The sequence below is a fragment of the Podarcis erhardii genome, assembly GCF_964252035.2.
Source record: "Podarcis erhardii genome assembly, chromosome: 2".
Lineage (NCBI taxonomy): Eukaryota > Metazoa > Chordata > Lepidosauria > Squamata > Lacertidae > Podarcis > Podarcis erhardii.
The window spans coordinates 59,507,307-59,530,367 of record NC_138498.1 but is presented as its reverse complement, the minus strand read 5'-3'; the positions used below and the strand labels follow the sequence as shown (position 1 = coordinate 59,530,367).

Genomic DNA, 23,061 nt, shown 5'->3' with positions numbered 1-23,061 from the left:
ATATTGGAAACCCAAGACTGGCTGTTATTTGAGTAATAACCTGATAAAGTTGAAATGGATGTATATGTGTGTATGCGTGTTTTCCCTTTAAATGAATGTGAATATATCCACAGAATTATTTACCTTGAAAGTTCCAGAAAATATACATGTATGTTGAGGAAGTCACAGAAACGAAGCATCTCACCTTGAGGGCAATTCATGGCTCCAACTGTGTTGACATAATCATCTCCATTGTGGCACCAAGAATCCAGAATGTAACCATTCACATCAGTGCCCAACCCATGTCAGCTGGGCAAATAGTAAATCAAATGCGCTCCAGCTTAAGTGAAGTTTCAGGAGACAACATGCATTCAGGAACCCAGATTCTACCATGCATTCCAATTGTTCAAATGTGTCCTTTAAGTTGAGTAAGTCTTCCCCATCCTGGTGCCTTCCAGATGTTTTGGACTACAAGTCCCACCATCCCTGACTGTGACCCATGCTGACTGGAGCTGATGGGACTTGTAGTCCAAAACATCTGGAAGGCACTAGATGTTGGAGAAGGCTGCTATAGGTGGTGGTCATGGCCCAGGCCATTGTTTGAGCTCTGTGCTGTGAGAAACAAAATTGCACACAATCATGGGATCCTTCCCCTTCCCCATAGCAACCAAAAAACTCTCCTACACACACAGAATGACTCCATTAGTTTGCAACCCATCTGGGTTTACCAGTTAAAAGCTACCACATGGCCTCAGGAAAAATCACACGATATGATCTAACAGTTTGACCTAAGCCTATAAAGATGGAAAGAGATACAGCCGCAAACACAAGGATGCATTAGCAAAGCAGCCAAATTACGTTTATATTTCCTAAGATGTGAATACAAATGAAGTAAAACTCTAGCTCTGCTGGAAGTTCGTGGAAGTTCTTCCATTCATTTTGCTAATTGCTAAGGAGCGTGCACGAGATTTTTTCAAATGGGAAAAAAAACACTTTTTCGTTAGGTAGCAGGAAACTCAGGTCTTCACCTATGAGTCTGCAGGCTCTGCAAAGGCTTTTCGTCTGATTCTTGCAGCATATTAGTCAAAACGGCAACGATTTCATAATACAATTTTTGCAGCCTGGAATGAGAAAACAAGCAAAACACGTGCAATGATCATTTCATGATGCTACAACAGGTCTTGAGAACATAAGAACAGCCTGCTGGCCCATCTAATCCAGCATCTTGTTCTCACAGTGGCCAACCAGGTGCCTGTGTTGAAACCCGCGGAGTCTGAAACCTGAAACATATGTAACCCAAGGTACCACTGTACTCAATTTGGAGAGGGCATTTGGGAACTCTTCACATTGGTCCATGTTTTTTGGTACGGTCTACATTGACTGGCAATGGCTTTTGGGGGTTTCAGACAGGAATGTTTCCCAGTCCTACCTAGAGATCCCAGGGATGGAACCTTAGACCTTCTGCATACAAAGCAGATGTATTGTATGGATGGTGTGGGTTTATATATTGATCCCCTCAATCTAAAATTTTATTTATTGCTTCTTTCTGCTGCTTTGAGTTATAGTATTGTTGTTTTTAGCAAGTCAGTTGATGCATTTTCTTAAATATAAAAGCAGCTTAGAATTATTTTAAAATTAAGAACAATATAGCATTCATCACACAGAGATTTACACGATCACAGATTTTTGGATCCTGGAAGCAATGTTTCCAAGGTGCAAGAAACAGCCCCAGTGGCTTCTTACATTCAGCCTCTAAAGTCTCTTCCAAAGGCCTGCCACATTTTCATCAGTAGGAACAAATTATCACAAGAACCACATGTATCAGTTGGCAAAACAGAGTTTAAAATGTGACTAAATATTCAAGCGTGATCTTTAATCATTTCCAAAGCTTCATTCTTCTAATTCTAAATGGCCACCATTTAGGTATTTTTGTAGGGCTTATTCAGGAAGCTGTGCCTTCTATACTGTTCATGCACTAGTTAGGAACAAGAGTCTACAATGCAGTTTTTCCTTCATTCCTTGTTTTGAACAGAAATTCCCTAACTGGGAAGCTTCTGTTCTTGCAATTTTTACATGTTTGAAATGGTCCTGACATTGCAAAGCTGTTAAACATGGTTTTCTCTCAGAGTGCTGATCCAAACACAAAAAAACCAATGTTTTACACCTCTCCTAAGGCAAGACCATTTCAAACATTAGACTGCCTTCCATTTCAAAAATTCCTTGCATTTGGAAAGATTGGGAACATTATCCCAGAACCCATCTTCTTGAAGTTCTAGCTTTCTACATGCAAGGAATGCTTTTGCCCCCTTGGAAGCATTCAATCATACCATTGCCCACCAACATTCAGAATTCCTTAACTTCACAGTATTTAGGAAACAATGCCACACACTTAAAAAAAACATTTCTGTTAGATCTCAGTACAAACAGCACAGGAGTGTTAAGGATTTAAAATAATTAGCGTTGGCTGCAATGAAATAACTATTAATATGAACATGATCTAACCCTTATACGGTTGACTTAGGAAGTGTTGCATACTTATAAATTGTGCGGTCCTGACGATCCAAAGATGACAAATATAGATCGATGAACGGCAGGCTGCAACAAAAATCTTCTAAGATCATGGGATCTGTGTGAAGCAGGGTTTTCTTGAAGCTTTCCACCATTTCATCAAAGGTTCTATATTCTGTTGATTTCTGGTGTGAAAAGACAGGCAACCGGTTTAATGCCAGTGCTACAATGCCACATTCGGCTTCACAGAGCTGGTTATACTCCCAGCAACTTCCACAAAAGGCAAATAAGCAACATTGGAAAGGGGGTGAGTTTTTTATGCTTTAAAGCTGGCAGAGGTGTAGGGGTGGGACATTTTTTAGCCCAGGGGACAACCTTCTGGTACCCATGTGACAGTGATGGGCAGGGCCAGAGAGGAAAGGAGGTAGAGCAACAAATGTGAATGCTTACCTTTGAATGGGAGGCGAGTTTCTACACACACTCACAGATCCCCTATATGTCCTCCATAGAGACAAGCACGAGGCATTATCAGAGTTCAAGAGCACATACTAGTCAGGCACAAGCATTCAGGATACAAAAGGTGGCCTGGGAGGAGTGTGGCCTGGAGAATGTTCTGAGGGCCAGATAGTGATAACTTGAGGGCTGCATGTGGCCCTCAGTCTTGAGGTGCCCCACCTATGTTTTAAAGTAACAGAAGTCACATCCAGATCAGGACTGGTCCATCTTATCCTTGAATTTCTGGGAGAAGTTTTGTGGGATTTAAAAAGGGCACCATATGGGTAGCCCTTTAGAAACTGTATGAAGTTTGTCCATATTCCATTACTGAGACTGTTTGGGTTTTGTCAGGGAGGAGTCATAGACATCTAGGAAGTTGCTGAGCACCATGTTTCCCAAGGAGCTCCTCGCATCCCTGCATGGCCCCCTTTCTGCATGCCTTCCAAAATCTGTAGGATCTGTGCTTTTTCTCTAGAAAAAGGTGCCTGGATGCATGCTTCCCTTGTTCTCTTATTAACGGCAATGGTGCCCACCTGAGAGGTGCCAGAACTGAGCTCCGGTTGGGGGAAAAAAGCCCTGTGTAGGATCCTTCAGATTTCAAAAAGGGTCAACGGAACTCTGTTGCATATGAGTGAATGTGTGAGTAAGGGATGTGTATGTATAAATTATAAGAAAGCTTAAGAAATACACTTCCCAATTTATGGAACTTGATTCTAAGTGAGGCAAGTTCTATCCACGGGCATCTGCAGGAATGTTTCATGTGTGGGGCAGGGGATAAATAAACATATATAATTAGCATGAGATAACAGGTCTACCATTTCTGGTAGTTCTGGAGACTTAATGGTGGTAGCTAGCCTTCTCTTTGTCTAATTGTCTAGATCTGGTTTCTTAAATGTCACTGCTATGACTTCATTCATTGGCCAAAAACCCCTAGAGGTGGGAGCAGGTTAGTTTCTCACAAAACAAAGGAAAACACATGTTGCATCACATCTCGGGTTTTACAGATGCCTGAAACAGGAAAAAATAAAAATAAAAGCTGGGAATTGGATACTACAGTTCATCCAACGGCAGAGGGGACTTGCCTTCCTTGCTCTCTGCCACAGATGCCCAAGGCTCCATCCCTTGTTAATTTTAAACAGGCCTTAATAACCATTTTCAAATCTAGGATAATGAATGCTGTTTTTCAGAGTTAGGTAAGCCCCTTCTTTTCTGGTCTGCAAACTAGTATATTTTGGGAATAGAACTGGATATCTGCATTGTTTTAAATAGTTTTGTTCTTGGGTTTTATGGATATGTAGTTGTATATCTGCTTTGGGATGCAATATTGCCTTAAAAGCGGTCAAAAAGCCTATTAACTAAAATTAATAAGCCACAGCTAGTTCATTCAGGGGATGTAACAATCCCAGCCCTAACCAGCTACAAGACTAACACTTGAATATGCTCGGACAATTTCAATAGTCTATTTAGATTTTATAGCTTGAAAGGTAGGTATAATGTTCTCTCTGGACCCAATATTCTGTACAGCGTTGGGCTCTGTGGCCCACAGAGTGGAGCACAGCTGTGGCTTTTCCACTTTATAAGCTAAATGAACAACTTCAGTCTGAGCATTAAATGACGTGAAAATCTACAACTTGGTTTACTTTTAAAATTCTCCACAAGTGGGTTATTTTCTTGGTCGGTTATTCATTCATTTTGAATTAATGGAGACTAACTGAAGGGGAATCATCTACTAAAAAGTATGCCCTTATTGCAATGTAACATTATGATGTGCTAACCTGCTGATTCAGTAATGCCTTTATTTCGTCCTGTTGTCTTTTCAGAATGGACTGCTTTTTTGCCATCAGAGCAGCATGCCTGTCTGCTTTAAGCTTTTGCTCATATTCATCAGTTGTCCCCTGGTTGTATCAAAACAAAGGGTGATAGAATATCTTGAGACAAAGCTCCTGTTCATTTACTACATCGTCAGGAAATTTTATTTTCTCAACCAGTAAAAGAATAAGGTATGTGTAATCCCTCTCCTTACACCCTTCCCTGCCTCCTTAAGTACAGAGCCAAGGTGATCCTCTGCCTTGGATATCCCATTAATCAGCATTTATTACTGGTAGACAAACTGTTCTAGAAACTTTGTATAGTAGAGCAGCCCAGTTCATAACCATATCCCTTGTACTTCATGCCAAAGTAGTGATATATCATTCTGCAGAAGTAACAGCATCAATATATTTGAAGTAATTGTTTATACAGTCATACCTTGGATCCTGAATGCCTTTGTACTCGGACATTTTGGCTCTCGAACGCTGGAAACCTGGAAGTGAGTGTTCTGGTTTGCAAACGATCTTTGGAAGCCGAACATCCAGTGGGGCTTCTGTGGCTTCTGATTGGCTGCAGGAGCTTCCTGCAGCCAATCAAAAGCCACGCTTTGGTTTCTGAATGTGTTGGAAATCGAAGAAACTTCTGGAACGGATTCCATTCAACTTCCAAGGTACGACTGTATACACTTTTGGTGTTAATGTTCATCCCACAAGACTTTTCAGCTTGCAGTAGGACTATGACAGATCTAACAGATCTAACAGAACAGTGCTGGGGGCACTGTTATACGGTGGTTCCGCTCCTTTCTCCTGGGCTGTGTCCAGAAAGTGGTGGGGGGGGATGAGTGTTCAGACCCCTGGGCTCTCACTTGTGGGGTGCCTCAGGGTTCCTTCCTCTCCCCCATGCTTTTTAATATCTATATGAAGCCGCTGGGAGAGATCACCAGGGGGGTATATGGCTGGGTGTTCATCAGTATGCAGATGACACCCAGCTCTACCTCTCCTTTAAATCAGAACCAGTGAAGGCGGTGAAGGTCCTGTGTGAGTGCCTGGAGGCAGTTGGAGGATGGATGGCGGCTAACAGGTTGAGGTTGAATCCTGACAAGACAGAAGTACTGTTTTTGGGGGACAGGGAGCAGATGGGTGTGGGGGATTCCCTGGTCCTGAATGGGGTAACTGGGAGTCATTTTGGACTCACAGCTGTCCATGGAGGCACAGGTTAATTCTGTGTCCAGGGCAGCTGTCTACCAGCTCCACCTGGTACGCAGGCTAAGACCCTACCTGCCCGTGAACTGTCTCGCCAGAGTGGTGCATGCTCTAGTTATCTCCCGCTTGGACTACTGCAAAGCGCTCTACGTGGGGCTACCTTTGAAGGTGACCTGGAAACTGCAATTAATCCAGAATGTGGCAGCTAGACTGGTGACTGGGAGTGGCCGCCGGGACCACATAACACCGGTTCTGAGAGATCTGCATTGGCTCCCAGTATGTTTCCGAGCACGATTCAAAGTGTTGGTGCTGACCTTTAAAGCCCTAAACGGCCTCGGTCCTGTATACCTGAAGGAGCGTCTCCACCCCCATCATTCAGCCCGGACACTGAGATCCAGTGCCAAGGGCCTTCTGGCGGTTCCCTCATTGCGAGAAGTGAGGTTACAGGGAACCAGACAGAGGAACTTCTCGGTAGTGGCACTCGCCCTGTGGAACGCCCTCCCATCAGATGTCAAAGAAATAAACAACTACCTGACATTCAGAAGACATCTTAAGGCACCCCTGTTCAGGGAAGTTTTTAATATGTAACGCTGTACTGTTTTTAACACTTGATTGGGAGCCACCCAGAGTGGCTGGGGAAACTCAGCCAGATGGGTGGGGTATAAATAAATTATTATTATTATTATTATTATTATTATTATTAATCACGTGTGTCACTATACACATTTTGCAGTATATAGATAAAAGATATGCCTAAATTGGATGAAAATTAGACATAGGATTTAGACTAAAATTCACTAATCAGAGCAGACTTTCAGGCACAAATAGTTCACATGCATAGCAGTTTTGTGGGAACTCAGTAAGTGCTGGTTATCAAACAAATCAATTTATACAGAGATAAATGAATTTATACAGAGATAAAATTGCTATCTCTGCCACACAAAGGCAAGTTACCTGAATATCCATGATAACAACTGCAATAAACATGTTGAAAAACACAAAAAATCCCAGGAGAATGAACACTATTGTGAATGTCCGGCTTGAAACAAATTTTTTGGCATCCAGTTCATCCTGCAAGTCTGTCCAGCCATCAACCTGAAAGGTCATCAGATCAATGATTAAACTCTAAAGAAGAATCAACCAAGTTTCATATAGATCATAGTGATTTAATTTGGGGTTTTAAGACTCCGATTGTAAAACAGTTGCTTAGTGTTGGAGGCTTTTCTGGACAAGAGGGGTAAAAGTTCTGAATAATGTTAAATGTGCGCGGGGAAGCTCTGCACAGAGGAACCTGGCAATTATGGAAGATAGAAACTTAACCAGGAATCTTCTCTCCTTCCAATTGGCTAAAAGATTGGGAAGAGGCGTGAAAATATTGTGCATAAGTTGAGTTGGAAAATAGCGTAGTTAACTGAAGAGATGATAAGATGAGATGAGATAGAGATTTGAGAGCAAAAAGGCTGAAACACTAACAGTACTGGAACACTAGAAAATGTTTGGCAGCTCAAAGGGTCACTACAACAAAACGAGTCAGCATATGAGGAACCTATATAAGCAGGGGGGTACAGATTCATAAGCATTGGCTTGGTTGGGGAAACAGTCTAGAACAGGTACATTTATCTCAGGTGCATTTATCTCTCTCTATATATATTTTAAAAATCTAAAATTATTTCCTCACAAGCTGTTTAATGTTGCTTTACTAAAACCTTAATTAAAGGTTGGGGGGGTCAGTGAGCTTGTTATTCACCCCAAGCTAAGTGCCAAACCACTCTATGGTAGAGGGGAAAGCTTAGGAGGCTGTTTAGTGCAGGCGGCTGAGGGCCCGTGGTGGTAGAAGATATTGACCTGGTGGCAGCAATGAAATTAACAAGACTGAAGGCTTGGTTTGGTTGGTTTTTTTGCCTTTCTGCCTTCCTCAGTGCAATACATTCTTCCCAACGCACACACACACAAGCTGACCCATGCCTATACTTTCAGATTTAAAACAACTGCTCTTACTAATTAATAGTAATTTCATAGAATCAGAAGATCCTTTGGCGGTAATCAGCCCAACCCACTGCTTCATGCAGGAATTGTTTGAGGCAATCAATATTGTCTCTGAGATCTTGATCATGCTGTTGTCCTTGTCCCATTTCACATTATTATCCCTCTTTGTTCTGGGGCCCATCTTGGTGTGTTTGCACTATATGTGCACAAAGATAAACATTGGGGTGGGGAACAATTGATTATGGGGGGAGGGAAGCCACAAAACTGTTCTCAGTGTTTGTCCAGATATTGTGGGGAGCATTGAAGGAAAATTAGGTTCATTGGCAAAATACTTATCTGGGATAACGATGGGGATGAGATGCAAACTGTACCCACTCTACAGTCTTCTGAAAAATAGCTGGACTGAAGACACACTCAAGTGTTCAATGGCACAGTGTGATACCAGCATGTTTTGCTTTATGGGGCAAACAGCATCTCTAGGGATGATTTTTGAATGAGTGAAACAATGGCAAGGGGAAACTTAAACAACCATCCCAAGAACCATGTTCCTCATCTTAAGTAGACCACTCCCTGAAACTACCTTTGTCCTTAAAATAAGAAAAAACCTTGAAACATAACAGATCTAGACCTAGTTACACCCTGAAATAGTTTCTATTCAAATTGATTTTGCCATTATATAAAAGCAATGTGGGACAGAGCTAACCGAGAATGGATAATTACCGTCACTAAACTGAAAAGAGTGAAAAAGGCAGCTGCTAGGGTGCCCCAGTTACGTGTGTCTCCGTGGTCAGGGTCTCCATACAAACCCTGACCCAGAATTGCAAAGATAAACATGAGCAGGAACAACAGCACGAGAACGTAGATCACATTTTTGGCAGTTTCGGCCAGGGCTGCCACCAGGACCTGGGCAGAGTGGAAAGAGAGAGAAAAGAAAAGCAAGTGAATCTAAATTTACATTATGTGAAGAAAAAAGTTTTTTAAAAAATAATCAGGTAGGAAGTAGGGTTGGGGATCTTCCTTTCCATTTCAATCAGGGCTTCTGTTTCATGGAGTGAAGTCATCAGTGGCAGGGCATGGGTGGATACACTCAAAAAGAACCAGCAGTCCTAAAATTTATTACAGGCCTTTCGTCCCCTTTTGCATTTGATAACTGATTCCAGAGGAACAAAATAGCAGCACACATAGCATCATTTGTGAATGACTTCCACTCATCTAATGGGGTAGCTTTTGCTTGACCCATTTCCAGATACTGACCACAGCTTGGATCCTAACTAGGCTTCTGCAACGGAAGAGATCCTTTCATTCATGGATGGGACCAAGATCCAGCAAAGGATCTCACCAATGGGAAGATCCAAAGTCTCACCAGCATTGCCCTTCCGCTGCAACCCTCTGTGCTGTTTTCTCCTGCTGCTCTGGAGGTGTCCCCCAGTCCCCCTGAACAGAGCTTTGGGGCCACAAGAGCTGCAGGGAAACAAGAGAAGAGCCCAGCCTTTCTTTATTTGCTAGGCAAAAGTGACAAAATTCATCCATGGGGATCATTCGTAAATGACGCCACATACTTGTGTTTTGTACTGAAGAATGGGTTCCCAGGTACAGCGTTCTGAGTCTGAGACACGGCTGCATCTGGAGTTACTGACACCAGTTACAAGTCCTTCTACTAGGCATGGGAACTGCCAAACTGACTATAGCCTTGATCTAACGGCACAAAGCAAATTCCTTTGCCACGCAAGAGAGGCAGATGAGCATCTTATTCTGGCTTTGCACAAACCCACTAACCAGGAACTGACACCTGAACAGACCAACAAATGGATTTGGGATCTGAAGTATGAGACAGTGTTGGCAGTCACAGATGTTTGTCTTAAAAGGACCAGCAGATTATATAAGAACCCCTTTGGCATTTGTATTTGGCATCGGTATGCTTTCTGTAGTGAAAGGAAGGCAGCCAGCCCATTCTTTAGTCAGTCTCTGGAGTAATATAATACTCAAGCAGTGCAGAGTCTTCTGTAGTTTTGAGTTAATAGAAATGTTTGTGATCTTGGCCAAGATCCATGACCAACAGTCTGACTCAAGCGGTATTCCCAAGTCAGTATTCCCATCCGTTCCTCAGAGAGTCTAGTGTACATTCTGATGTAATTTGTAGCACTTTATATGAGTTCATTCTGTTTAGAGTTCTTACCCAGTGACCCTGTGCTTTTCGGTGCTTCCTCTAGGGGCATATTAAGCAGGAGTTCTCGTAGTGCAAAAGACCAACAAGACCCACATCTGCTTCATAATAAACATTACTGATGCATGCAGTCAACAGTACTGTAGTGGCTTTGTTAGGGAAGGAAGGTTCCTTGAGAAGTAACTACTTCCCTTTTGATTGTGACAACTCTATGTGGGATTGAGAAGTTATTACTTCCCTTCTTACTGTGACAAGCCTACACGGGGTTAGTAATTCAGGTTAGGGAAGCATCAGTTACTCCAGCTATACTGCTGGTGCTAAGCATGACACCTTTCTTTCAGAGAACCGCAAGCAGATTTCTGCTTGCATAATGGGCCTTGCCTTTCCCACCTCCGTTGTGTTGATTGTGCCGAAATCTACCTATGAGGGTTCGGTGACTTTCAGGAACAGTTCATGAAGTGGTGTAGTGAGAGGGGGGATTATCAGAAATTGCACAAACAGAATTGTCTTCCACTCATGCCAGTGTGTCTTTTAGATTCAAGCCACTCTATAAAATATTGGCTACCTCCACACAATGGATTATTTAGATTATATTCACACTCCCGGTAACTGATGGCCAAGGTGAAGGGAGCTAATGTCTCCCACTTTCAAGCTGTTGTTGGTCTAGCCATTTATTACTCTAGATCAGTGTTTCCCAAACTTGGGTCGCCAGATGGTTTTTTTTGGACTACAACTCCCATCACCCCTAGCTAGCAAGACCAGTGGTCAGGGGTGATGGGAATTGTAGTCCAAAAGAATCCATAATGCTGGACTGGTGTAGTGACCAAGGGTATGGGCGCAGGAGAAAGTTCTCTCTACCTGGACACAGGATCAATGCAGGGAAGGATAATGGCTTTAAAAGTGATATGCAAATAAATAAATAAATAAATGCCCCCACAAAAAGGAAGGGGGGCTTAGCACCTTGCACGATCAGGCTCTTAATCATGGCAATAGAACTGGCCCTCAAAATGAGAAGGAACAAACCCATTTACACTCCACAGCATGGGACATTTTTATAAAGCGATGTAATGGTGCTCCAGTCAATCAGGGATTTGGATACAATCTTTAAAAAATCAGCCTCCCTTAAGGAGAGCTGTAAAATGCCGGTGGTAGCAACAGGCCAGCAAGCACCCCTTGAATACCGGCATCCAATAACTTTGCTACCCTCACATCCATCTTTACATTCCTCATCTACGCCTTCAAAAATTCACAGCGGTTCCTGTCGTTAAGAAGAGGCTTTGTGCCTCTCAATCTTGTAAACTGCATGGAGATTAATCCTCAGTACATCGTCCTAAAAGGTCGTTTTCAGAACTGGGCATTCTAAACGTTTAATTTCAAACCAAAAGGCAGATAAACGGAGCATGCATCCTCATCAGGATTGTTTCTTAACATAACTTCTCAGTGTGAAATACCAATGAGGAAATTATATCCTCAAGGTGGAAATTTATTGCACCAAGGTGGGAGGCAGAAAATTGTAATGAGTTTGGTGGTTGTTGTTGTTGTTTTAATTAATAAAAGGGAACCAAACTAAGAAGGTGTTGCGTGCTTTTCATGCCTTAAATTCCATTTCTTTGCTAAGAAGTAATTTTCGCAGCAGTTAATAAACTATAATGCACACACAGATATATGCAACCTCCTACATCTTCCGGGGCAGGGGCAGTATTGGTAAAACACAAATATTTTTTTGGGGGGGGGGATGACTGCTTTCCTTAGCAACACAGGGAATTGTCACACTACTTTGGGCGAAAATCCCAAGTCTAATATTTTACCTGTGTTGTGGTCAAAGGCAGAGGATACAGAGGACCTTACAAAGAACCTCTAATGATTCCTCAAAAGAGGAATCTTTAAGCACTTGGGGGGTTGCCTGGGCCTAAGGTATGAGTGGTCTGCTGTTGCATTTATAGAGTCACAGGTTACATGTCTACTCAGAGAAGTAAATCCTATTGACTTCAATGGGGCTTACGTCAAGGTAAGTGTACACAGAATTGTAGCCTTAATGTGTCTATTCCCCCCAAATACTAACTTGACTTCAAGGTTATACAATTCTGTATGCTCAGATATGCATCAATGAAGTGGCTGTTTACTTCTTTATAAAAGTATTTGTATTGTGCCATCTCATGTTAACTATCGAGGTGGTATACAATATGCACAAATGCAATGTACAGTGTCAATTCAACATGGAAAAAAGAGGCTTCCACCAGTTAATTATACACTGCATTAAATCAGTTTTCTCTCTTCCCAATTTTATATGGGGTATCCCTTTCTTCTAGTATTATTAGCAAAGATAAATGGAAATGCCTGATTTACCTTCTATAAATTGCTGGTAGTTTTATATACCCCCGTCCCAACCTTGTCCCCCAGAAACACTGGATAATTAGCATATAAAAACCTGGTGATAACTGAAGTCCAAGATCAAAAGTAGAGGGATAAAGGCTCAAAAGTGATCATTATAAGAGCTTTGTGCCTATAAATGTCCCACTTCTTCCAGCCAATTAATGACAAGCAGAAACTTGCGGCTGAGCAGCCACTACACACATTAGCTCCCCCCTGAAAACTAAACCTCCAAGGTTGCCAGAGAAAACCATGAGTCAACAGTATTTAGGCACACAGTGTGTTAGAATTTATGTGCCTATATATAAGCATATATGTGCACTCCTGCATACATTTATAATGGCTAAATATTGCAGATTTGTAAGTAAACAAATTTATGGATTATTTATTTATGATTATATCAATACGCAAAAAGGGACGGGCAAAGTTGATTCGGTTTTTTATTCTGACCTAATTTGCTCCCCCAAAAACTATACGCAAACCAAAGTCCTTCAATTCACCACTTCTCTGAATTTTGTGATCCCGTTATCTAACCAAAAAACGGGCACATAAATGCATATATTAGGGGGAAATAAACATGCAAATATTTCAGTGAAAATAACTTACAATAATTGCTTGGGGAAATTTGTACATTAGGCTAAATTGCATAAAAATGTATGTATTAGGAAAATGCACACTAAAACTCCCAACAAATTTTCATGATGTAGAAATGTGGTGAGCCAAACCTAATGTTGGAAAAGACGAAACAAGAAGAGAAACCAAATTTAGAGCCAATCTTTACTACACATTTTTAAAAGTACAGTGGTACCTTGGGTTAAGAACTTAATTCGTTCCAGAGGTCCGCTCTTAACCTGAAACTGTTCTTAACCTGAAGACCACTTTAGCTAATGGGGCCTCCTGCTGCTGCCATGCTGCTGCTGCGCAATTTCTGTTCTCATCCTGAAGCAAAGTTCTTAACCCGAGGTAGTATTTCTGGGTTAGCAGAGTCTGTAACCTGAAGCGTCTGTAACCTGAAGCATATTTAACCTGAGATACCACTGTATCATACTTCTTTAAACAGTCATTGCTTCCCCAAAATAATCCTGGGAGTTGAAATTTGTTAAGGGTAATGAGAATTGTTAGAATATCCCTCTTCCCTCATAGAGCTCAGAATTCCTTGGGAAGGGGAGCTGATTGTTAAACCATTCTGAAAAGAGTAGCTCTTTGAGGAACATAGAGATCGCCTTTTTTGGCCAAATTACGTTGCAAAAATTAAGGTGCACATTATATTCGATGGCACATTTACTGTACATACGCCAGCAAATACTTTTTTTGGTTTCAAGGATCTGAAAATTGAGGTGCACATTAGATTCAACAGCACATGAGAGTCGAGTAAATACGGTAGTTGTGTAGAAAACTGCATGATCAGAGGGTTTAAATCCACAGGCACAATAATACACAGTGCAGCAGAAAAAAACAGGGCTCACAAAAGACGCATGACTCACTTAGCTTGTAAATATAAAAAGAAGTTTTGAAATCTGACTTTAAAACCCCAGACTTCATTTATTAAAAGAAACTATACACACACACAGAATTGCAGGTCTTGGGAAATTAAAGTCTATTTCACATTTTTAAGACCTTGGAGGTAAGTGACCTCATAAGACCTCACCATGTTAATCAGAACAAATCAACAAAAAGAAGGAAGTTTCCCCTAGTTGCAAACTCTAAGTGAAAATTTATCTGCCAAGCTTAATCTGAGTCCTGACTGCCTTTCACTAGCTTTGCTTCCCGCCCTTCTGTACAATGTTGATTGATCCATGTCAAGAGAGGGTGAGTTGCTGTCATCCTTTCTCTCTTCCCTGACAGCATGAGAACCCACTGGTGATGTAAAGCCATCAAGGTTGTTCGGGAGGGGAGGAGGCAAGGCTTGTGAACAATGCTGATTGATCCGCATCCCCAGAGGTTCTCATGCTGTCAGGAATGAATGAATGAATCTTTATTTGCGTCAGCCATCAGCCATAGCAAAAAGAAATAAAAAGTCAATTATATAAAATACATTTTAGGGTTTTGAATCAGTAGTCAAATACAATGGTACCTCTGGATGTGAACGGGATCTGTTCACATCCTGAAGCGAACGCAACCCACATCTGTGAGTCGCAATTCGCCGCTTCTGCGCATGCGGTGACGTCATTTTGAGCATCTGTGCATGCACGAGTGGCAAAACCTGGAAGTAATACGTTCCGTTACTTCCAGGTCGCCACGGAGCGCAACCCAAAAACGCTCAACATGAAGCAACTACAACCCGAGATCTGACTGTAGTGGATCTTATTCTGATTGCGCCAGCTAAAAACCTTGCAACCTTTGCTGTCACCTGCTCATCTTGATCAGTCAAGAGAAAGGACACTGTGGCAGTGGTTAGGCAACCCAGAATGGACAATAAAAGAGGGGTGATGATCTCATTCCTCAAGTCTCTATAAAGAGGGCAAGACAGAAGGGCATGCGCCACCGATTCGTTACTGCCATCTCCACAGGGACATAAGTGTTTTTCGTGTGGAAACTGTTGGAATTGCCCCTCAAGTACAGCTGAGGGCAGTACATTCAATCTTGCAAGAGTAAAAGTTCTCATGCTGTCGGGATAGAAAGGATGGCAACAAGCCACCCCCTGGTGACATGGATCAATCAACACATAAGGGCAAGAGGACATGCTTGCAAAGAGCCAATCAGAGCTCAGGCTGAGGTTGACAGATCTGCTTTCACTTAAGTGTTTGCAACCTCAAGGCATTTCATTTTGTTCAAGAGCGATTCAAGGGAGGGTTCTGCCAAGTAACATCTCAGTAGCATTTTAAATGCTAAAAACACAAGGCCAGACAAGCAGAATCCACAAAACAGGCTCCCTCTACATGGCAAACACAATTCAGGCAGGAGAAGGGAACACACAGTTCATACCATCTCCTAGAATCCTTTGCCAATGGATTTTAACATCTTTTGTAAAATGAAAGCTGGTCATGTGGTATTAATAACAGCCATTACAGATTCTGTGTCTTGACATCATTAAACTACAGATAAATGTTATGCTATTATTGAAAATTTGCATTGCCTTTGTGAAAAAATGAAACCAAAAGAATGCAACACTTCATGATAATTAATTCCTTTTCCAAATCTTCCTTGCATATTTTTAGAGTTTCAGCTGTAAAAAGGACAATCCCCATTCGTTGAATTTACTTGCACAGGTTAACCATGTTAATAACTAGGAATATTGCCTGATCCTGACAACAGATGTCAGCAGTGAGTATAGCACACAGTCCAGAACAATTTGAGCTCAATGGGGCTTACTTCCGAGTAGAGATGTAAAGGACTGTGCTGTTACTCTGAAACAGAGACTATTTGTTTCCTTCCCTGCTGATGAAACTTGGGGCTAGTTTAAATGTATGAGAATTAACATAAGCTTCCCCACGTTTAAAATAAGTGAATAAATCCCTGTAATGGAAAATTGGCATTTAATAGGGCAAATAAAATAAAATTCATGGTAATATTCGGGGGGGGGGAGGTGTTCAAAAGCAAAAACACTGGGGAGCATTCAGAAATGCAGCCTGAGATGGTCCAATTCAGGAAGAACTCCTTCCTGTGTGCTTTTCACACATTTGAATCACCCTCTGAGCAAAAGAGAATGGAATTAATCCTCAGCGGGGGAAGGAGATGGCAGTTTGGAAGAGGAAAAATCAAGCTGTATTTACAGCTGACATCTTTTTCACCGCTCATGAAACCACATCCACTTACCATCATCCCTGGGCTGTAGAAGAGGAGTTTGAGAACCCGGAGTGACTGGAATCCTTTGAGCATCATTGCAGTATGGTGCATTTGCGGGTTGCTTCTATTAATGGTGTATGGGAGGTAAGAAATGAAAAGGACAGTCGCATCAAATCGCTTATAACCATCCTTCCAGTAATTAATGGGATCCAGGTAAAGGTTCATCAGAAACTCTGCTGTATACATGGCCACAATAATCAGATCTGCTACCTGAAAAGGGAACAAAGGTGCATTGTTAGGAGGAGTTACGGTATTTTGGTGATTGAACCACAAGGGAAGGTGTAGTTGCTGCTGAAATGGCTTTTGCTAGGTAGACCACAGGCTCATTCTTACAGAAATAAAGAACTTCAGATACATGGCCATCATCAGGCTTAATCTTATGTAGGGCCATGCTGAATATTTCCCAACAAGCATTTTCAGTATGAAATATTATTTTGAATTGAATTGAATTGCTGCCTCTCCACCAAAGGCACAGTACAGAGGCCTAGGATGTCAGAAAGATAAGGGACAGGGAAATCACATTTGCCCTAAAAGATTACCCATGGGGTGTGGTCTATTTACCGCATGGGAAAAGTACATGTTTGAAATTTATTTTGGGATGATGCATAAGTAATAATAATAATAATAATAATAATAATAATAATAATTTATTTATACCCCACCCATCTAGCTGGGTTTCCCCAGCCACTCTGGGCGGCTTCACATGAATGTGAAGATGATAACAGGCAAAAGGATCAGCCGAAAGGGGAACATAATAGCAAAGACACATTGACATTGGTTTTAAGGCTGCTGTTTCATATATGGTGTAAACAATGTCTTTCTTTTGGGAATGTAGCACAAGTAGGATAATTAAAGTGCAAAATGCGTGCCCATCTCCCACAATGCCCAAGGTGCAGGTAGGGCATGCAAACTTATTGATGTCCATTCTCAAAACCTTGACATTAGAAGGGGGAAAATGTTTCTAAGTGCTGAATGGACTTCTTGACAGTAGCCAGACTTCTCTTTCTGCTACCACGTCACAGGGATATATAATTAAAGCCCAGAGTTTGTGTACAGTAGCTAACTTGACTTCATGTAAGTTAAGACATCCAAGGTGTGTGAAAAATAAGTGTTTCTCAAGAGGACATCTAAATCATGAGAGAGCAATTATTAACCGTGTGCTCACTTCAAGTTCAAAATGTTATTCAGCCTCAATTGTAAAAGAAGAGTCCTACAAATGCAATCAAAACATCAGCAGGTGGGCAGATCACGAGCAATACCGAATACCAGTGTGGGCAAAAGTAGTTGTCAGATAAAAGGTGCTTCCATCATACTAAATGTGAAGTATATTCTAGAAGCAGCTTTAGGGCTATGTGAGATTTGTGATATCAATGAAGAGGAAAGAGAGTATGACAGAGAGACATACAGCACATGGTTAACTTATGGAATTTGCCACCAGAATATATAGTGATAACTACCAACATGGACAACTTTAAAGGGGATTAGAGAAATTAATGGAGGATAAGGCTATCAGTGGTACTAGTCATGATGGGGTGTGTGTGTGTGTGTGTGTGTGTAGCTTCTAGTGTTAGCTAGATGCAGTATGGCTCTGATTACCAGTTGCTAGGATCATGAGTGTTAGTGTGGTTATGTCCAGTTTGTGGGTTTCCCATAGTATCCTGGTTGGCCACTGTGAGAACAAAATGGTGGACTAGATAGGTCTTTGTTTTGATCCAGCAGGGCTCTTACGATGTTCTTATGACACAATGAACATGTCAGGATTGGATAGTATCAGGTGACTTGGCAAGGCAGTATCATTGGCAAGAAGCCAGCTATTCCAATTGCACACCCAATGTGATAAGTCCTGTCGTTGAACTATGATGCCCTTTGACGGTCTATCTAGAAATCCCAGGTCTTGCAAAGGTATACATACTGCATGTGCATGGTTGCATTTATAGCTACTCATAGATTTCCTCTGTCAGATAGTGCTGATAGTAAATTCAAATATTTGGTAAAGACAATATATATTTGTAAATACACATACATTTGGCAATCAGTTGCATTTCATGAGCTCATATAAACCTTCTGACAAATGTCCCTAGCTATTTTACAGACAGGAGATATCTTGAACCACATGTGCAAAATGTTTAAACTTTCAATGTATTAGAATGGGTGCAGGATAGTTTTATCAGTATTTATAGTATAGGCTCAGACTTGCTCCATTACATCACCATTAAGTTTTGAAACCATGTTGATAGGGCATTTGTGACTATTCTAAGTTAGATTCTTCTCCCAACATAAACAAGATTTTTCAGTAATGTAAAATATTAAAGCAGCCAAAGCCAGCACAGGAATATTTTGGAATTCACAAACAAGGACAGCAATAATAATAATAATAATAATAATATTTCTACGCCACCTATCTGGCTGGGTTGCCCCAGCCACTCTGGGCGGCTTTCAACAGAACATTAAAAACAGAATAAAACTTCAAACATTAAAAACTTCCCTAAACAGGGCTGCCTTCAGACATCTTCTAAAAGTCGGATAGTTGTTTATTTCCTTGACATCTGATGGGAGGGCGTTCCACAGGGCGGGTGCCACTACCAAGAAGGCCCTCTGCAGGGTGAAAGGCCAGGCTGGAAATATTATTGTGTAATAACCTTATTGTTATTTTTTAATATTTTCGACTCTTGCACTCATTTGTTATTCCTTATTCTCTGTTTTGTCCTCTCCCTTCAACCTCTTCTCGACTTACCAGTAAGCTCTCTGAGCAGTGAATGTGTCACTTCTGTGTTCAATGCTAGGGTCAAATAGTTGCAGCAGAAATGATGGTAATGAGAGTAAAAAAGCTGACATAATATAGTGGTTAAGTGCATGAATGGAAAATCTATGACTCAGATCGATCTGAGGAGCATTAGAGAAACTATTATCTGAGAACCATCAGTGTTTAGGGATAATAATATTGGCCTACCATAAAGGGTATTGTAAATATTGTTGAGATTACGTATGTGAAATGTTTTGAGTACTGAGACCCTGATTCAGCTGGTCATGACTAACAGTGAAATTCTGTAGGGTTCAATGGTACGTACTCACAGGTATAAAGTTCTTTCAACATTTGAAACTCTTAGTCACCGCTGACTTGAGGCTTTCGTTTGAGCTCTAACACAACAAACGTAAGCTAAATTTTGGCCTTAGTATTTATCCTACACTTTCTCCAATTCATACTTTATGGAGCAATACTAATAGTGGACCTATTCCTAAATTCAAGCTCGTGTCAGGTATAGTGAATAAGGTATTCCATCCATTTAATGCTTTTGCTTGACAAGAGCATAATATAAGGCATTACTCATAACTTGACTAGAAGTCAAGAAGAAAAGGAGAAAGGAATGAGAGAGCCAGGTAAACTCTGTACTTGACTCTCCCCCTGCCCCCTGCCCCTGCCCCCGCCCGTTTATTCCTTTCTTCTTCTGGAAGAGAGAAAGTGGCTTTAGAACAATAGAGAAAAATGAAAAGTTCAGGCAATCAAGAGTCTTGTTACCTCCAGGAAAAAGTGTGACTCATAGCGAACTTTGTAATCTGTTTCTATGGCCAAAAATATTGCATTGATTGTGATGGTGCTGATCATAACTGATTTGAACAGAGGATGGTAGAATAATGTTTCAACGAACTCATATAGCTCTGTGTCTTTTCTCCTGGAAAGAGAATGACAAATTTGTAAAACAGAACATTCTAAGTTATCCAAACTTAAACCGAGCCTGCTGGATCAAGCCAGTGGCCAATCTACTCCAGCATCATGTTCTCACAATGGTCCCCAGGACGCTTCTGATAAAATCTCAAGCAGGACCCAAGTACAAGAGCACCCTCCCCTCCTGTGGTTTTCCAGCAATTGGTATTCAGAAGCATTACTGCCTCTGGCTGTCACAGCATAGCAACCATTGCTAGTAGCCACGGATAGAGCCTCTCCTCCTTCCAGAGGGGAGGGGTTTTGAGCGGGACCAGAACCCCGCGTCATGCAAGGGGCATTCTGCTCCCTGCCCTGCCATCATCGCTGGCGCGCCACGCCTCCCAGCTGGGCACCCAATCGGGAGACACTGCGGGGGGGCGTGGTTTAGCCGCTCAAATGCGGCCGCGCCAGCTCCCCCCGCCATTGCGCTGCCAATTTTCGCGAGTCACCCACCCGCCACTCCCTCTAGTGCGCAGCTTCTCGCTTGACCTTGCTATGGACCCATGGTTGGTCATCCTGGTTGCCCAGGGGGCAGGATAGTTTTTTTCCAATTGGCAAATTGGCACCGGCCTCTTGGTTTTTTTCACCTACCTCATAGCAATCATCACAACTTTCCTGGTATTTGGCGGTTAGGCATTGGAATGTGTTGTTGGTGTTATGGAAGGGCAAGGTCTGGCCATCGCCTACCCCTTCACTTATGGGTATTCTGTTAAAGGAATCCCGTGGTCGTGGATCCTGTCCGAAGTCCTGTGTGGCAGGGGGCCATGGCACAACCTCCGGTGACATCAGGGGAGAGCTTATAGTTGTATTGGCATCAACAGGCTCCCCCTACTGGTAGTTAACTCCTCGTCACTCACCCCTCTCCGAGTGGGTGGAGTCAAATTTGCTCATCCAATGCCTAAGCCAATACCTTCTCACATGCTGTAATCAATAAAGTTGTGGCCTTTTCTAGCCCATTAACCCAATATACCGTGTCCACGCGTCTTTATTAACCCAAAGCGGGTGACAGGTACTCGAATCACAACTTTATCCTCCATAGGTTTTTCTGTTTGTCTTTTAAAGCTATCCATGTTGATGGCCATCCTTGCCTCCCGAGAGGAGTCCCTTAGTTTAACTATGCACTAAATGAATGAATACTTTCATCTGTCCTGAATCTTCCTACATTCAGCTTCATTAGATACCTATAAGTTCTGGTGTTCTGAGGGAGAAAAACTTTTCTCTATCTGCTTTCTCCATGTCATGCATAATTTTATAAGCTTTTATCATGTCACCTCTTATTCACTTTTTCTGTAAACTGAAAAGTCCCAAACGCTACGCTACTCTATCCCCATGATCAGTTTGGTTGTCCTTTTCCAATCCTTTCCCAACTCTTCAATATCCTTCTTGAGGGGAGGTGACCAGAACTGCAAACAGTATCCCACCATCGATTTGCGTAACAGCATTATGACATCAAGAGTTTTGATTTTCTATTCATTCCCTGATAGCATGGAATTTGCCTTTTCTTTTTACAGCTGTACACTAGGTTGACATCTTCATCGAGCTATCTGCTATGACCCCAAGGTGTAAGCAGTCCAAGAGATGTTAAAACCACTTGCTCATTTCAACAAGCAATATCTAAACTAGTTGTTCATACCATGCCCCAGTAGTACCTATGAGAAATCCATTGGATTTAGACAGGATTGCTGGAACATTGCTGGCCATTGGATAGGGAGAGATATCAAAGCTATGTCCTGAGCAGGGCAAGATTTGTCGGATTGTTGTTTTATTGGGTTGACCCAACAAGTTTGGTAATAATATTTCATGTTTGCATTGCTCAGATGAGCATCTGTAACAATAGTTTTATAGATCATCTCCGTCCCTTCCTCCAAAAGTAAAGCCACTTCCGGAGAGAACTCAGAAGTGGCAAAGGTGATTTGAATCCCATGTAACATAGAAGGGGTGTTAAGCACCTCCATACACTTCTCCGCCCTTTTTTCTCTCTAAAAAGGGAGGTGATCACTGCATACATTTAACAAGTAATTTGGCCTTTAAGAGCTCATGCAGATAAAATGCATGTTTTCTCGCAGCAGTCGCACCCCACACTTGGCAACAGACCCCCATCACTGGCCTTAACCTCTCAACACAGCTTACACCTCCAGTGTTCATCCATGAACACTGGCCTTGCTGACAGCAGCTGGTGGGAATTGTATTCCACCACAGGTTTCTCCACCCTTGAATTAAAGCCTCCTGCGAGCCCAAAGTACCCCCACACAGAAGAAGCTGTCCCAGTATGATTTACTGTTCTGGCCTTGTCTCCTTTCAGTAAGTCTTCTTCGAGGCATGTGATTCAATGTCTCTTTCTACTGGGTGCGATTGGGTCATTCAATGTTCCAAATTCCAAGTACAACAGAACAACCTGGCCCCAGAAGAGCTGTCCTGCTGTGCTTGGGGGAGAAGCCACGCAGCTCAGTGGTTGAGAACATGCCTCCAAGTTCAATCCCTGCCATCTCCGCTTCAAAGGATCCCGTAAGTAAGAGATGGTGCCCAAGATTCTGGAAAGCCACTGCCAGCCAGAGGCGGCAGTATTTGGCCAGATTACATGCTTCAACATTTGTGGAACCTCTTCTGAAGAAAAAGCAGCATGTGAACCTTGGGTTACTGACGCTTCAGGTTACAGACTCCACTAACCGAGAAATAGTAGCTTGGGTTAAGAACTTTGCTTCAGGATGAGAACAGAAATAGTGCAGCAGCGGTGCAGCAGCAGCAGGAGGCCCCATTAGCTAAAGTGGTGCTTCGGGTTAAGAACAGTTTCATGTTAAGAACGGACCTCCGGAACGAATTAAGTATTTAACCCGAGGTACCACTGTACAGCTAAAAGGAACCAACTGAAATCTTACCTGAATCCCCACACATAGTGTTTCACATCAACGTCAGATTTGGACTTAAAATACTCGTAAGATAGCTCGTCAATAAGCTGATGTTCTTCAGGCAACTCTACAGCCATCTTTTCAGCCATCTTTGTAGGTGCTGTTAATCCCCCTGCCCCTTAAGGAGCACTGGAGATTTGAACAAGAAAGTCT

General features: G+C 42.1%; 1 protein-coding gene across 1 annotated transcript; it reads right to left on the bottom strand.

Moving 5' to 3' along the window:
- Positions 1-812: 812 nt before the first annotated feature.
- Positions 813-23,019, bottom strand: CATSPER3 (cation channel sperm associated 3). Its single transcript, XM_081850397.1, has 8 exons — positions 22,879-23,019; positions 19,817-19,970; positions 16,270-16,509; positions 8,700-8,882; positions 6,948-7,088; positions 4,758-4,877; positions 2,515-2,672; positions 813-1,100 (listed from the first exon to the last, which is right to left on the bottom strand). The coding sequence occupies exons 1-8, from the start codon at positions 22,995-22,997 to the stop codon at positions 1,004-1,006; spliced, it is 1,212 nt and encodes a 403-aa protein (XP_081706523.1). The 5' UTR covers positions 22,998-23,019; the 3' UTR covers positions 813-1,003.
- Between the last annotated feature and the right edge of the window lie 42 nt (positions 23,020-23,061).

Excerpts from the sequence above, each read along its gene's own strand:
- CATSPER3 (XM_081850397.1), bottom strand. The coding sequence starts at position 22,997 with ATGGCTGAAAAGATGGCTGTAGAGTTGCCTGAAGAACATCAGCTTATT. Across the intron at positions 8,883-16,269 it reads TCTACAGCCCAGGGATGATG|GTCCTGGTGGCAGCCCTGGC; the intron begins GTAAGTGGATGT and ends CACTCTGCCCAG. Across the intron at positions 4,878-6,947 it reads TTGTTATCATGGATATTCAG|GGGACAACTGATGAATATGA; the intron begins GTAACTTGCCTT and ends TGATACAACCAG.